At 46.8% G+C, this 17,038-nt stretch overlaps 1 protein-coding gene across 1 annotated transcript in view; it reads left to right on the forward strand.

Annotated features, from left to right (window-relative positions):
- The window catches only part of LOC142591150 (uncharacterized), a 56,537-nt gene extending 40,591 nt beyond the window's left edge, over positions 1-15,946 (forward strand). The window contains exon 5 of the mRNA XM_075703525.1: positions 15,745-15,946. Within this exon, the coding sequence (XP_075559640.1) occupies positions 15,745-15,841 (97 nt within the window). The 3' untranslated portion in view covers positions 15,842-15,946. The remainder of the gene's footprint in view (positions 1-15,744) is intronic.
- Positions 15,947-17,038: the final 1,092 nt, after the last annotated feature.

Below are 17,038 nucleotides of genomic sequence, written 5' to 3' on the forward strand. Positions count from 1 at the left end.
ATTTTAAAACATTGCCACATTACGGGTAGCAGCAGTTGTTCTCCCTGCTGGCTACTACTAGGTTCTGTTGCACAGACAAACCAAGCGCTAGAAAACCATTCTATTCAGTATATTAGCCCACATCATCTAGGCGTGACTAATATCCCCTAATAATATTCTTACGGTGGCATGGGTTTATTAAAAAATGGAATGATGAAAAAGGGGAGAAGGGTTGCCACGCCAGCAGCGAGCCTTGTCTTGTCTTGTATCCTAAACAGTGGCGCATACGCACTTTGGGGGATTGGCCAAGAAGCAGGCGGTTACCGGTATGCTTAGAAGTAAAGCGAAACTAGATCTGAATAGTGGGGCGTGGGACTACAGAACTGTAATTCAGAAGAGCATTGAAAATATTGTTAAGGATTTTGATAAAATAAGTTAACGTAAGCAAATGAAATAACATAAATTATTGATAATTTTCAAAATTCGGCAAGGTGCTCTTTTCGTCTGGCTAATAAAATTGTCTCGCTAATAAAGTCGTCCCTAAAGAAAGAATGGTTGGCGAGGTTAGAGATAGCCCAAGTTTGATAAATGAGTGTTCTAATAGTTTTCTTTGTCTTAGACAGCAGCGGCAAGAGAAAAATGGTGTTCAATTGTTTCAAGTGCACTGCAAAAAGAACATAGAGGGGACAGCGAGAGCACACCTGTGTAAGTAAGAATTTAGAGGAGGTATACGACATCTCAATTTTGTAAAAGAATCTTCCAACTGCCTTGAAGGACACCAACTAGTAGTCCACGGGAAGTCAAGATGGTGGTATTCATAAAACGGTGTTAACATGGATATTGCAGAGTTGCGAGGTATAGAGAAATTTCTCTACCTAGCCGCGGTGACATAAGCTGATGTCGCCAAACAGATATCTTGGGGCCGTTGACAGATGCTCGTGTGAGTAAATCAGCTATTTCATTGAAGTGCAACCCACGATGTCCCGGTACCCAAAGCAAACATTCTTTCCGTAAGTACGGAGGTACCATTGAACGAAATGTTCTTTGAATTCTTGAATTTAAAGATGCAGTAAGTGTTGTACATTGTTACGATCGGCCTGCAGGGGTACTGCTCTGCAAAGCTATTTTAGCCCGCTGCAGGGGCTTCGATCGACCCGCTGCGGTGGTACTTTTCAGAGAACCAGCGAGGATGACAGCGCTAACCCACTATGAACTTCCTTCGGAGAACTGGAGACTATGGCAGCAGGGCTGGCCCCGTTTGGCGCCCCGTGCATTGTTGGTTGATTCGCCGAGTCTTCATGGCCTCTCTACGGCAAGTAGAGCTTCCCCCCAAAAGGGTGCTTTGCGGTGCGTGGGCCCCAGGTTTCGTCACAGTCTGCTGACACTAGTGGCGACTACAGGACGCAGGACAATGGACAACCGGCGGGTGAACTTCGATGACTGGTCAAACGGTTCTCTCAACCAGGGTGAGAGAACCGCGTTCTCTCACCTAGGAATCTAGGGAACCCGGAGTGTTTTTAAGGGGCTATTGTCGGCTGCTAGAGTGGGCTCGTCGTCGTGCTCTGTGCTCGTCAATGTACTCGTGAGCTGTGTGCTGTATGCTCGTCTTGCGTGCTCCATTTGGGAGCCACGCTAGACTGTGTAAATGTACCTCTTGTTTAAAATGTAAATACTGTAAATAAACCCTGTACGCCTAGTTCCTTCCATGTTGCTTTCTACGACCTTTTACCATTACAAATGATGGCAGCGGCGAGATCGTCCGACAACTCCTACAACTGTATGCCAGCTGTGCGATCGTCCGACAACTCTAATAATATACAGATAGCGAGTCGGTCACAATAATAGCTAATGGGTAATCTTGGGGGAGCTTTAATAAGCCTAATATAATCGCTAATAATTCTGCCTGACATATGGGTGTGAAGTCGGGAGGGCGAAGGGAGTAAGACTGTTGAAGAGATTCAGAGAAGTTCCCTACTCCTGAATTCTCATTGCACACAGAAGCGTGCCACTCTAAAGACAAGCGCACGTTTTCCTGGTCTTCTTGCATCCTTGCTGTCGTTTTAGCATAACAATCCTCTCTTCAGAAACGAAGCCAGCTAGGCGAGTAACTGTTACGTGCACTCAGAGTCATGGTGAAAACGGCGCTTCAGGGGGGGAGACATCAACAGGCAGCATCTTCTTAGAACGGTAGCCATGAGACACGAGACGAGCAGTCGAATAGGCGATCACTTAGGCGATCAATGATTACAAAAGGCCCGTTAGAATGAGCTAGGAACTTCTGGCACCGGTCGCGCTTGCGAAGTGGTCTCCAAAGCCATCCTATCTCCCTTTGTTCTGATGGTGTGAATCGTAGCTGATCTTTCAGTGTTTCTGGAACGCCAACGTACGGAGCTGAGCTACGCGACGTGCTTCCTGAATGCGGCGGGGAGTCTCGGCTATTGAAGTGTCCTTATGAGGGGCCAAATGCAGAATGGTGTAAAGGAAGCTGCGGAGTGTCCTAACATAAAGAAGATAAAAAGGACTGTAGATGATGGTTTCAAGCTTTGCAATGTTGCAGGCGTATGAGAGAAAAGGTAAGATGTCATGCCAATTTGAGTGGCGGGAATTGACGTACATCGAAAGCATAATCGTCAGAGTTCTGTTGGTACACTCGACGAGATCATTTGTCGGCGGGTGACAAGGGGCCGCATGGCGAAACTTGCAAGCACAGTGACGCAACAGCTCTTTGACTACGTCGGCTACGAAGTGGCCACCCCGATGGCTCACAACAATACGATGCGGTTCAGAACGCAATACAACGGAGCATAGTAGGAAGCTCGAAACATCGATTGATCTCATCGGTGGAATCGCTGGGGTTTAAACATAATGCATCAGATGGTCGACGCAGAATTAATCGAAGCGTTGTCGTTTGACGAGTGCGAGAATGGGTTGAGAAGATCCACTACAACCATTAGGAATGAGGTGACGGTAGTGCCAAAGGGTGGCACTACCATCACGATTCCGTGAACCCCAGTAACCGTTCAAACAGATCTTTCAGCACCCTCTGCACGCGGAGCGCAAGCACGCGTCGCTCACCCAGCACTGTCACCAGAGAAAAATGAGTCCAGAGAGCTGCAGAGCTGAGGACACGTCTGTTATGAGCCAGAATCTCATGCGTATACCAAACAAAGTTTCGACGCAGTAGAATGGAACTCATATTCGTGCTGCAGAAGGGCACATCACAGCTCAAGTACGCCACTCGAGTCAAAATTCGGGACTTAGGGTTCATAGGCACGTTAGTCATTCTTCCTGAATGTTGAAAGGACATTTTACTCCGGATGCATTTCCTTCAGGAGAACGGTGATATCGTCGAGCAGCAACAGTCTATAATATGCTTCTCTCCTACTCATGCCATAGCCAAGAGTAATGGCAACGAACGTGGTATCGCACTTCGCATAGCGGAGGATCACATCACGTTGCCACCTACGAGTAGCGTACGGACTTGTCCGTTGCGATATCGAGGACGACGCCCAAAGCATTGATGCAGATAACGTTCGCCTGCTTCTTAAACGCAACATTGACATGCCAAGGGCTTTCTCATGTTCGAAAAATTGTTCACTCGTTTTGCTAACAAACTTTAACACCTGGTATCGGCATGTATCACGAGGAACGACAATCGCCTTCTTTCGCGAAATCATTGATGTCACTGACCTTGGCTCATTGGAACTCGCATCGGCTCAGCAATCTGAGTTACCTAGTCCAGAAAAACGCATTCACATTGACTGTGATCTGTCAAAGCATCAGAAAGGGGTCTAGTGAGTCTAGTGAACAAAATTTCCGAATTGTTTTGATCTTTGTTCGAAGAACGACGCACATCCATTACATAGCATCGCATTATTACGGACTGATCAGCACGGCCTGTTTGCCAGCATCCTTACAGTCTCCAGTAGGAAAGGAAATGATCAAGCAGCAGGTCAAATAGATGCTGCAAGGCGATGCAATAGAGAGGTGCAGAAGCCCATGGGCCTCCTCTGTAGTGTTAGTAAGAAAGGACAATACTACATTTCTGTGTAGATTACAAAAAGTTATACCGTGCTACCAAATGGCATGGTTATTCATTGCCACACATCGGCGCGTTGGAGCGTCTACAATATGCCCAACGTTTTTTTTTGTTCGTTGGATCTTAAGTCCGGGTACTGGGGAATTGAATTTCATGAGCACGACGTGAAAAAACAGCCTTTGTAATTCCTGACGGGCTTTATGATTTCAAAGTTCGCCCCTTCGGTCTCTGTTACGCGCCTCTCACATTTTGGCGGAAGATGGATGCCGTGCTTGCAGAACTCAAATGGCCAATTTGCCTCGCATATTTGGACAACGTCGTTTTCTCGAGCATTTCTGGCGAACATTTCGCATGGCTGAAGAGAGTCTCTGCTGCGATCCTTACGACCGACCTCATCATCAAGCCTGAAAGTTGGAACTTCGGGGTCCAAGAGCTGAAATTTCTTGGCCACGTAGTTGGCCCTAGATGCGTGCAACCAGACTCTTACAAATCAGCTGCCGTCGCCGAGTTCTCGCCACCCGAAGAAGGCTGTCCAGCGCTTCCTTGGTTTGTGCGCATATTATAGGGGCTCCGCGGAGGGGATCTTCCAGAATTGGTGAGTCTCTGACAGTTCTTATACACGACGATATACTTTTTGTAGTGCCATCGCACCAGCAGCGTCTCAGAAGCGACGCTAGCGTCTCGGAAACGCTGCCAGTGTCTCGGCAAAAGCTATATAAGCACGCACGCTCTGGAATAAAAAGTGTTCCTTCGTTGGCTCCAGTGTGTGTCTGCCTTGCTATATCCTCTGGCGACGAAGATGGCATCGTGTCTGTGAGCAGCGCTTGTCTTGGCTACCATTGGCACCGATGGAAGTTGGTCGGGCAGAGTGATTGAACATGTCAAAGCTTTTGGAATTTGATTCCTACGTCGAAAACGGTGACGAAGACTTCAATTCGTGTGTAGAGCGTTTCGGTAATTACTGGAAAGTCACGCAAATTCAAGACAGCAACTTGAAGAAGTCCGCTTTCATTACTGCCCTCGGAAGACGCCCGTACAAGACCCTCAAGGACCTGCTGTTGCCTGCTACACCGGAGGACAAGTCTTTCGAGGTCGTGGCCAACGTCTTGAATGAGCACTACGCGCCGGGTAGCCAAGTAATAGCTGATAGGTCCGAGTCCAATCACCGGCACCAGCTCGAAATGAAGTCCGTCTCAGCGTTTCCCATTCAACTAAGACACATGGCTGCTAAGTGCGCGTTCGGTACATTTAAAGCGAAAGCTTCACTGGCCGCGAACTTGCGATTTCGCCGTGACGGTGCTCCGAGGAGGCACATTACGTCACAATGCGCGCCTCGCCGCGGATGTTTCTCCCTCTCTCGCTCCCTAGTCACTACTGCGCATGCGCCACTAGTAGCACCGAGCCACAGGCTCCGCCATTTAGTATGACGTCACACCACGTTCCTCGTCGTTGCGCTTGCCTCCGCTCGCTGCGTCGCATGCCTGATAACATGTCGAAGGATTGAAAAGGAGAGCTCGCGCGCGCCGCAACCATAGTGGAGGTAGCAATATGGCCAGCGACAATTCTCATCAGCAGAAGGAGGCCTGAAATCGACATCGGAACGCGATGACAAGGAAACGAATCGTCCAGGAAACAGACGAACAGCGCGTCGAACGACTGGCTGAGCGCCACAACATAATTTGACAACCAGACTAACCGGGACTTGCAATCAAGATTTACCAAGGCTAAGCATGCTATGCCTTAGCTTTCGCTACGTATATCCTGGCACAGCCGAGCTAAGCCAATGCTAATTTTTCTAAACGATGCGCTATGTGACCGCTTTGTTGTGGAGCTCCGAAACCCGGCCATTCAAGCAACGTTGCTCAAGAGGAAAGAGCTCAACTTCGAAACAGGGTGCGACTTGGCGAAAGCAGCGGAACTCGCCGAAAGAGTCGAAGCGCTTCCAACCGTCCAATGGAAATCCGCAAAAGGACGAAGCGATCCACACCGTCAGCAAGAAAGGCCGTCCACAACAAAAATCTAGTGTAAGCACACTGCAAGGCTTCTGTCTTAGCGGAAATTGCTACAGATGCGGAGATAAGCACGACGCAAGTGATTGCAAATTCGGAAGGCACGATGTCACTGGTGCAAGAAAGTAGTCCATTAGCGAAGGTTTGCATGAAGAAAAATGGCAAGGCGGTTAATGCGCTCGAGGTACACACCAAGCCGGACCACTTGCACGTTTTTCAAGTTGACTTAAACAAGCAAATTCAGAGGCCCCATCTGGTAGAAGTGGAAATCGCGGTTAAACCTGTGAGGATGCATATAACTATTGGTGCAGCCGTATCTATTGTCAACGAGCCGATGTACGCTCAACTGCCTCAGAAGGCAGGTCTGACAAAGTGCCTTCTCGAACTAAAAAGTTACGGCGGCACGCCGCTCGAGATGACAGGACAGACACATGTAAGTGCCGAGTATGAAGGTAAAAAGAAAAGCTGGCTTGCGCAGCTCAAATTGAACTGGAATCACGTTTTCAACGTGGAAGCAGAGCAAAAGGTAAAACTCCTGTTGCAGAAGTACCTGGACATGTTCAGTGGGCAAGTTGGTTTGATAAAGGGCTATGCAGCGAAAATAGTTTTGAAAGAGGCTCGTCCGGTCATCTGCAAGGCTCGCCCTGTTCCCTATGCACTGGAAATTGTTGTTGAACAGGAATCGCTCGCATTCTAGGATAGAGGAATCTTGCAGCCAGCCAAGAAGAGAGCCTAGGCCACACGACTTATAGTCTTCCCAAAGCCTGAGCACAAGTATGTCATGGACGAGATACTGAAGGGACAGGAAGGAGTCGTGTGCTACCTGGATGGTGTCCTCATAGCCGGAGCATCTATCGAGGAATGCCAGAATCGGTTTGTGGCTGTTCTTGCAAGCTTTCAGCTCCACGGACTTAGTGTAAAGCAAGACAATTCTTTTGCCCTGCCCGAAGGGGTTGCCATCGACAACGGCCCACAGTTCGTGTCGTTCGAGTTCGCAGTTTGCCTCTCATCAAACGGAGTTCACCACAAGACAACACCACCTTATTATCCGGCGTGTAATGGAGTTGCTGAACGCCTTTTTATGACGGTGAAAACGAACCTCGAAAAGAAGTTGAAGGATGAAGGGGGAGCGGCAGTTTCCAAATCAATTCAGCATCGGATCGAGGAGTCCCTTTTCTACTACCGAAACACCACATATGCAGCAACCGGAAGAATCCCGGCCGAATTGTTCCTATCATGGAGCCCAAGGAAACGGCTAAGCACGCTGCACCCCCTGCTTCACAAGCATCTGGAGAAAGACGACCGATGGCAGGTTCAGTAGTCTGCTGCCAACTGGCGTGATTTCAAAGAAGGTTACACAGTGTGGGTGAAGGTAACTAGACCAGGTAAACCGGCATGTATAACTGGTATCATTGTCAAATGAATCGGTGCTGTGACTTATGTTGTGAACATACAAAACCAAGAGTGGTTCGGTCAAGCAGACCACCTGGTAGACACCACGTTTACTATTCCTGGGCAGCCCATGATTCCTCTTCCTGTGTCATTCCCGAGAACTCAGAACACACTCACTCCAACGGAATCTGAATCGTTTGCATCGGCTCCACCTGTCGAAGTCAGACAGCAGGAGCCCGCAACGCCACAAGGAACCTGCTTCGCATACACCTGAAGCGACTCCATGCCAATTCGCCCACCTCAGCCAACCAGGCGTGGACAACGATGAATAGCGCATGCCCATCACTCTCTGGAGAAGCACGACAGAGCATCGGCCAGCCCAAGCTTTGGGGTTATAATTAAAAAAAGGGTGGGGGGGCGAGAATAGCGTCGTCGCGTGAGCAGCGTGTCAGAAGGGCCCCTAGCGTCTCGGAAACGCCGGTAGCGTCTCCGCGAAAGCTGTATAAGCGCGCGCGCGCTCTGGAATAAAGGGCATTCCTTCGTTGGCTCCAGTGTGTGTCTGCCTTGCTATATAACCTTTTATTTGGGCGGACGATTAACAGCAATAATTCAGTGAATTGCGCCAACATTTCCAAGCTTCCTCAATGCTTGCTGATTTCGGCGGTTACGCTGACACATAAATTCGCACTGGTGCCAGCAGTGCGGGCCTCGGCTCAAGTCTTCTGCAGGGGCAACACGGTGCAGAACGCTTCTGCAAACAGCAGTCTCACCACGAGTGAGATGAACTACTCAACCACTGAAAAAGTGTGCTTAGCGGTTGTTTGGGCAATTAGCAAGTTTCGAATCTACTTGCATGGCAGACCGTTTCAGGCTGTCAGCGATGACCACGCCCTGTGGTACCTTGCCCACCTCAACGATCCTTCAGTTAGGCTAACCCGTTGCAACCTGCGCCCAAAAGAGTAGATTACCGATGTCTACCGATCTGGAAGGAAGCACAGCAACGTTGTCTGTTTATCACACCGCACATCTCCCTACCACATACCCACACCCTGACCACGACTTGCCATTTGTTGGTGTTGTCGACGCCATCGATATGGCTGAACACCAGTGCGCTGTCCCTGAGTTGCTGCCACTGATCGACCAGCCTCATGTAGTTGAAACTACCTTACCTCGCTCGCTCGTGGGCGGGTTATCATCGTGATGTCTGCAGAACAACGTCTTTTACAGCAAAAGCTTCGGAAGAAGTCTATCGTACCATCGACGCTGCGCCAAGGCATTTTGCCAACCTGCCATGAGGAGCCACGTGCGGCACACCTGGAATTCCCTAAGACGTTAGCAAAGATACCGCAAAAGTATTCTGGCGCCAGCTGTTTTCTTCTGTTCAACAGTATTTGAAAACATGGCATGATTGGCAGCGCCGCATGAAGTCGCCAGTTCAACCGGCTCGATTTCGTCACCCTGTGCAGCTTCCTCACACCATTGTAACAAATAGGAATAGTTCTACTTTGTTCATACCCAGTGACCTTGTCTCGTAACAAATGGGTAGCTGTCGCTACCAACTACTTAGCACAGTACGCCGAAGCTATTTAGCAAGGAAACTCTTCTGAAGTGACCATAGTATTTGTCATCCACATCGTTCTACTACATGGTGCACCCTCTGTTCTTATCACCAATCGCGGTGCACCATTCTAAGGCAGACTAATACAGGACGTTTTCCATGTAACGCAACGTTCTTTTCGCAAGAGTACTGCGTAACATCCTGAAACACGTGAATTAACCGAAGCTCTGAGCAGAGCGCTGGCTGATGTGCTTTTCATGTATGTCGACGTAGAGCACAATATGCGCGGCGACATTTTACAGAATGTGACCTTCGTCTATAAGAGTGCTGTACAGGGTACCACAGATTTTACGCCGTTTGAACTTGTGTGTGGGTGCCACATCAAGTCAACACTTGATGCCACAACACCTATGGCTGATAATAGCACAACCAGTGAGCTCGTGGAAGAGTTTTTACAAAGAGCCGAAGAAGCACGCCAGATTTCTTGGCATCACATCTGGAACCAACACTGTACCGACAGCCTTCGCTACAAACAGGGTCGGCGTGACGTCCATTGCAATACCGGCTCCTGCGCGTGGGTCTGGAAGCCCATCCGTCGCCGTGGACTTTCAGAAAAGTTGTTGCGCTGGTATTTTGGTCCCTGTATAGTTACACGGCGCCTCAGTGATGTAACCTACGATGCCATCCCCTACAGCTCTGACCCCGGTTCACTCTGTCATAGAACTCGCGCTAAAGTTGTCCAAGTAGTGCGCATGAAGCCATACTATGCGCGTAAATGAGCGATCTCGTTACACCTCAGGTGCCCCACTTCTTGCCGTCAACAAAGCTGAAAGAACCTTTTGATGTGACCGAGGCGGTTGTTTTTTGCATGGAGGGCGCGCAATTGAGACAATGATGTAGGGCTTCCACACAACGGGAAGGGGCGCGCAAAGACCGGCGCCACAAAAGACGATGAAGCACCCTGGACTCACGTTCTTTTTCTGGTCCGCCATTAAAGAGAACGTCTATTTTGGCGGCTTCTTCAAACTACGTTACAATATTGCCATACGATTGCGAAGGATCAGTTACCAATTTTGAAATAACAAAAGAAGAATGTATAAGAAGATACCTCAATTTCATGCCAAAAAGGGATAACGAAGGTGAGTCAATGTTCCACGCAATGTTTTAGAGGGATAATTTTAGCAAATACACGAAAGGCACGGACGTCAACCAGGTGAGCGTCCGGTTTACTATACTATACTGAGGGTAAGGTAAAAGTGGAATATAAAGAAGAAAAGAGGAAGTAAGTGCTCACTGTGTGTACAGTGAAGCGCCGTCACACGGGACGCCAAAGTGGAGTTCCATAGCTGCGTTGATTACATCTGTGATGACCAAAAGGCCAGTGGTCGTTGCGCGAATAGGAGGCTGAAAGGTGAGTCGTGCTGCTTACTCGAACCTTGGAAGCACTGGTTGAAGAGCATCCATCACTTACACTGCACTTCGCGCTGACGGGTTATGCAACTTGCTGAAAAGTACACGAAAACTATTTACGAGGGACTGAAACATCACAACCACTTGCCACTCTTCTTCAGATGATTAATCGGGACTCGGCTCTGTGGACTTCACCGTGGTGCGCTGTTTCCTTTGATGTGACTGTTACCCCATGGCGCAATGTTTGAAAAGTAAAAATAGGTCGTTGCGAACATGACAAATGGTGTCATGGCATTAATAAATGATCATTGCCTAGAAGGAGGGTGGTATAACGTACGCACAAATATGTTTCGATGACCAAGGGTAATGGGCGACCAATCATTCGCGGTTACTAAAAACGCTAATTGCAGATGAGCGTAAGACTTCAGATATTACTTGAACACCTCTTCATTTGAGCGCAGTGCGATCGCAATGGTACACAGTGAAATTTTGTGCATGGTGAAAAATTTCTTCGTCACCGGCATGAGGTGGCAACCAAGTGTCGCTTGAGGCAACGTTGTGGATGCAAAACTAGTCTATTACGGATGATTAGGAGCAATGTTTATTGGGAATAGTGCGCACTTTAGAAGACAAAACTATGATGCGAGGTTGTGATGATGACTGACAGCCACCACCCTTCTCGTTTACTTATGATGACACACGCGTATTACGCATTGAATGAGTTCCAGTGTTAGTGGTGTTGTCACCATGTGCCATTCTAGAACGGACGCCGAAAAACACGTAAAAAATTTAACACTTTTTATTGAGGACTAGTTTTAAATGGCGGAACTCAAAGGGTTCAGAAGAAGCGTGGCTTTTGCTGACTTCGAAAAACTTCCTTAGAGCAACCTGTATGACTAGTGGAAAATCTTCGCTTACACTTACGCCTTTCTGCGTGAAGACATTCCGCACCGAAGGAAGCATGTTTTCACTTTTAGACTAGGTAATTTTATAATGACGGGTTGTCATTAACTCGGTAGTAAGGATCCAATTTTGTGTGCCAGGTTAATCAGGTCTGAAGAAAAGTCTTCAAAAACCAAATACCACTGTTGCTATTTCCACTTCAGTTGGTTGCCAAATTTTTTTAGTGACTGGTAGGCCATAAATCATTAGGTTGTCGCGACGCGAGTGGTCTTCCTGTTTAATCATCAGATCATCCATGGTAATTAGTACGGTTGGGCTAATCAGGGAGAGCTTGTTTAAATCACCGTCTTCGTGAAATCAAGTACACAGAGGATAATTAATGCGTTTTATAAGAAACTTATATCTTTAAAAATAACACTTATCTGCTCCGACGATGGTTTTAAAGCGAAGTATTCTTTGCCACTCCATTCGAATTGCCACTGCTGCTGCTGCTACTTCGCACGGTGATTCAGGAGGTGGTTGATAGCGTCAAATACCGTCAATCAAAGCAAACAGCACATAATGCTTCTCTTACATCGATTATTCGCACAAGGCGTGTGATCTGCATATATCTTTACTCCTAATCTTTTCCAACTGAGGACGCTGGACAGTTGAGCAGCCAGCGCACTATGTTCACTAACAACTTAACAGTGGATTACTAAAACAATTATAAACAAAACTGATTCAATTACTGATTTGAACGCCTACGATGATATGGCTTTATTCGTGGAGGACACGCGCAGGTGGAAAAAGCAGGTAATTGTTCTTTTTCTAGAAAAATCGTGTATTGTTACAGTTTTCGCTGAGTTAGATTCACTTTGTCCTCCTTCTATCTTAAACTGGTGGCACAAAAATTGCCGGAAGAACTGCCGATGTGACGCTTTCGGTCGCGCTTCGTTTGTTACGCCAACGTGTTGACAACCTGTGTGCGCCTCTTTTCAATTTACGTCCTGAAAATAGTGCCTCGTCGGCCCACCATCGCTTGTGGTACGAACACGTGTCGACGAATTAGATGGCTCACTAGGTAATCTCAATGGGCTGCTCTAAGTCTTCACAGCAGCCTCTAGAGCTGCTTGTGCGCATTCTTTCACTATGTGAGCTAGAAAAGACATATTATGTCCATGGGTAACTTAATGATGGATGATGTTTTAAAAATCACGTAAATTGTTTTTGCATCTAGTGGCGTCTTCCTCAAATATTTTTATTTCTATGCTTGTCTTGCAACCACTCAATAGAAAAGTTAAGTCACTAATCTTTGATAATTAGTGAATTGATTGAGAAAGCTACGGGATCATATGGTGTCTGCCGTGCTTAGAAACTGATAGAGCGAAGAGGATCGTTAAATAAGTTACAGGATATTTCTGTGAAAACTCTTTGAAATAAAATATATCCCCGCTATATTGTGAAACGGGAACATTGCAAAGGGGAAATGTTTTATACGGCGGTCCGAGCCGAGAGCGTATCATCGCCAATGCCTGTGCTGTGTGGATCCCGATTCTTCTGTTTGGTCGCGCTAGCTTGGGTCCTAGTACCTCATCGTTGTGTTGCTCGTCTCCATGGGCTAGGCTACAATTTTCTAGCCGTTCATGCTACACCTATTTTTCTTCTAAATTTTACTGTTCACTGCCTTTTCGACTACCGACGTTTACAGCGACTTCACTGTCAACCGCTGTAACCAATGCTTTTTACCAAGTGCTGTTGGCTATTAGAACTCATTTTGTTGGGAGCTCGGTTTAGCGGAGGCAAGGAATCACGTTTTGACAGCTTCAGAATGGAGAATAGGCTGGATTTATTCAAAAGTAAAAACAGGTTTGCCGAGTGGCTATGATAGCGCCCCTGTCAGGCAACACCCGCGACTCCAAGAAAGAGCAGGGGGCAATGACCGCCATGGCGGGGCAAGGCGAGTTAACTGGATTTCCGTGAAACGGAGACAATGTAGTGAGGGACAGTCTCTATTATTGCGTAATTCTGTTGTTCTGGAGTGATACCGCACCGTATTCATACCTTTTAATAATATTTGAGGTTTTACGTGCCAAAACCACTTTCTGATTATGAGGCACGCCGTAGTGGAGGACTCCGGAAATTTTGACCACCTGGGGTTCTTTAACGTGCACCTAAATCTAAGCACACGGGTGTTTTCGCATTTCGCCCCCATCGAAATGCGGCCGCCGTGGCCGGGATTCGATCCCGCGACCTCGTGCTCAGCAGCCCAACACCATAGCCACTGAGCAACCACGGCGGGTGTATTCATACCTTTTATTACAACTTATTAGACTCGGCGCCTGCTGTGTACAAGCATCATTATGGCTTTGGGTCTCGTTTTTCTCCTCCGATAGCATTCTGGCATGACCTTTGTCTATCATAGTTTGTTGTATGCTTATATTTTAGTTAATTTCGAATCCCTGATCGTAACAGTTCTCTCAACTGAAGCTGTCCTTTTTTTTTTATTTTTGACTTTTCTATTCCACTCGCATAATTGTGTGTAATAAATTTGAAGTGCCTCATGTTCCTACCCGATTTTCCGAAATCCAAGCAGAAGTCGTGATTGAAAGTCAAAGCGAAATTCCCTGAAAGGGAATTACCGTGGTGCGAAGCATTATATACAGGCTCCTGGTTTGTGCGTTAGCGAGCTAAACGTTCTTGATTCTCTCCTTCCGTTAGATTACTCTAGCGCAGCCTATTTCTGGTTGTTCTCACGCACCACGTCGACGCGACGCTCACCTTCTTTGGTCTAGGCATGTTCGCAATCTTCGCGAGACCAGAAGTAGTTTTGGAGAGTGCTGAGCGGCGCTCGGTCTCCAATCATTGCACCAATAAGCGCGTGATTGTTGTTCAGCAGCTCCGCCTCTAGCAGGTTCAGGGGGCGGAGCTTCGTACTCTGTTGCGGGTGATGTAGCCTTCGTGCTTAGAAGATTAGAGGGCCTATGGGAGCTATAAGTTATGCTATGGTCACGTCGCTAACCTTAAATGAACCTTGTATGCAGAAATAATACACGCGGGCTATTTCCCAACTCCTCAAATACCCTAATACCTCACACACCTCACAACACTGAGAAATTGAGCAATATTTTAAGGTTCAATAATTATGGGGTGCTATAACATAAAGCTATTCCAAAATTTTCTATTGCAATTCTGCAATCAGCGCTCTGAGATTGGTAAAAGAATTTCGAGTCACCACCCACTGTGCCTGTCTGTCAAACGATGTCACGAAAACCGACAAAATGCCCCATCCGATATTATAAGTGCACACTAATTATGCATTATTAGATCGAGCGAAAGAAAAATAATAATTTCTGATTCGACGCCTTTTTCGCCATTAGGAATAAAGACGTCGCTTCAAAGATTGTGATTGGTCGAACGTTTTCGGGATACGCCCAATGTACCTGTGTGTCACGCGACGTCACAAAATCACGAAAACGCACCACGTCAAAGGGACGTGTGCGCGTCAAAGAAACATTATATGCCGAATAAAATTGAATTTTTTTTCTGAATAGCCGGACACTGCCCCGTTCCAAAAGGAATAGAAGGTCTCTGCCCTCCGATAGCTGCGGCACTGGTTGCTCGGAGCGGCCGCGGAGCATGGATATATTTGCGCATAATATAACGTCTTGTGTGGCAGTATCGCGTTACCGAGACTTTTTGGCAAGTATACGACATAGCTCTGTCACTATACTTAGTTGAGGATCCGTTTCAACGGCATTTTTAACCTTCCGTTGCATGCCGTCACGATTTTCAACAAGCCACCGCAAGCTGAGTAAGGGGAAGCGTACCATTCGCAGACGCCGGTACTACCCTCCTCAACCAGCTGTCAACTTTCACGGTGCTGGCTCGGCTCCATTGAAACTCTCTTCACTTGCGCGTGTTCCTCGCCTGTTCCCAGCCAATTAGATATGAACAACTGCTCAATATAGGCAATGCTATTCGCTTTTAAAGCAATAGAAAGGGACATCCTATAAACGAGAAGCGCGTTTGATTAGACTTTTCGAACAACACTGTGGGTTACCGCCCGATGCTTGCGTCGGTGCATACGTAAATTTGACGTCAGTAGATTGGAATAAAAAAGATTAAAATAGTTTCATATTATAGGGTCCATGTACTGCGTATATCCTGATCATGTTTCAATAGTATAGAGATTATTGGGTATATGTTAAGACCGTAGCAACATTTTCCGGATTTCTAAGCAAAAATTGATTGTTTAAAGTGAACTAAAGATTGAAAATGAGCTTGCATGAATTTTCTGATATGTTTCAATGTAACGATTCGGATTAGTGTAATATTGACCAGAATTGCACTGTACTTGCGCTCTCCTGTTAGGAATGGGTAAATCTGGGCGGGAATAATATACTTAGGTAGGCCTGCCGCATATATTCATTACAATATTTCAAAGCAACATACCTTTCATTTCTTCACTGCAGGTGTCCTCCTCCGGACCCTTCGTGCAATCAGCTATCTGGGATGCAGCCATTTCCTCGTTGCTGTCCTTGTTTTTCCGCTTTGTGGTACAAGCAGTAATGTGAAAATACGAAACATCAAGAGAATGGAAACAGAACTTTTAAAAACTGTTGTAGTTTTCGGATTTACAAAAATAAATGTACCGCCGATTTTTTATGCGGCACTAATACAGAAGGAATGCGTCTCTATGCTTTCTAATCGTTCTACTAATTGAGGTGTATATGTAAGGATGAATGACGGTTGAATTGTCAGGTGATGAACACTTGCTCATAATATTGCTCATTTGTTTTCGCATACAACTAACTCTGTCTCTGGAGACTTAGTCACTTACAAACTAGCATATTATAACCATGTAAGAATATCCATAGTATCCACGAGGTAGCAGGACGATTCTTCTAGGCTATCCTCATGAAGGAGCACATTGCACTCGGCATCCTGTATATGCTGGCGCAAACATTGTGGCTTGAGGAATTCACGAATTAAGGCACAGAAGTCACTTGACAGTGAGAGCCCGTGCAATGAAAGTAGGCATGCTGTCGGAGATTGCACAGTCGGAAAGCATTGTATTCCAAGATACAAAGGGCTTGCTCGAGAGCTATCTTACGCAGCGGCAGCCCGGCTATAGCAGTGACGTCCCGTTGTCTCGAATAAGGCTGCTGTGAACGAGTGAAATGCCTAGCGGTAAAGTGGGCCCTTGCCAATGCTTACAAAAGGCGGATAAGGAAGAGCATTGTCTTGCTAGAATAGCAGGTTTACTTGCACACATTTCAATAGCGTGAAAACTGCGTTGATCTGTCAGCTGCATAATAACAGCCCATTTGGGATTTGTTCTGTTCAAGAGCTTACTGAGAACACACGCTTCCTGTTATTGAGGCGAGACAATCATGCGTTTCGGTGATCGGGAGAATAGCGCGTTTGCATTATTGTTACCACGATAATGTTTACCTACTTCGCTAATCGAACAAAAATCACTTAGTCCTTACAGTCGTTTGACAGACTTTCTCATAGAAGCTTTCATGTTAACCATCGGCACGATCTATAGTCCTACAATAACGTATATGTGTCGCCAGAACTGTTTTTTTTTCTTTTTGAGATCGAATGGGGTTGTTCCTGAGAGAAATACCCGACTTGGAGGGTTTGTCAATGCGTGGACAGTGCTCGCAAGGTGGCGTGTGTTCAGCTGTGGGGACACGCAGAAAACTTGAATTAAAGAGACAGAGAAACGCTACGTCAGTGAAGAGTTGGAAAGTATTGTGT

This window comes from Dermacentor variabilis, chromosome 8 (assembly GCF_050947875.1).
Source record: "Dermacentor variabilis isolate Ectoservices chromosome 8, ASM5094787v1, whole genome shotgun sequence".
In the NCBI taxonomy this organism is placed as follows: Eukaryota; Metazoa; Arthropoda; class Arachnida; order Ixodida; family Ixodidae; genus Dermacentor; species Dermacentor variabilis.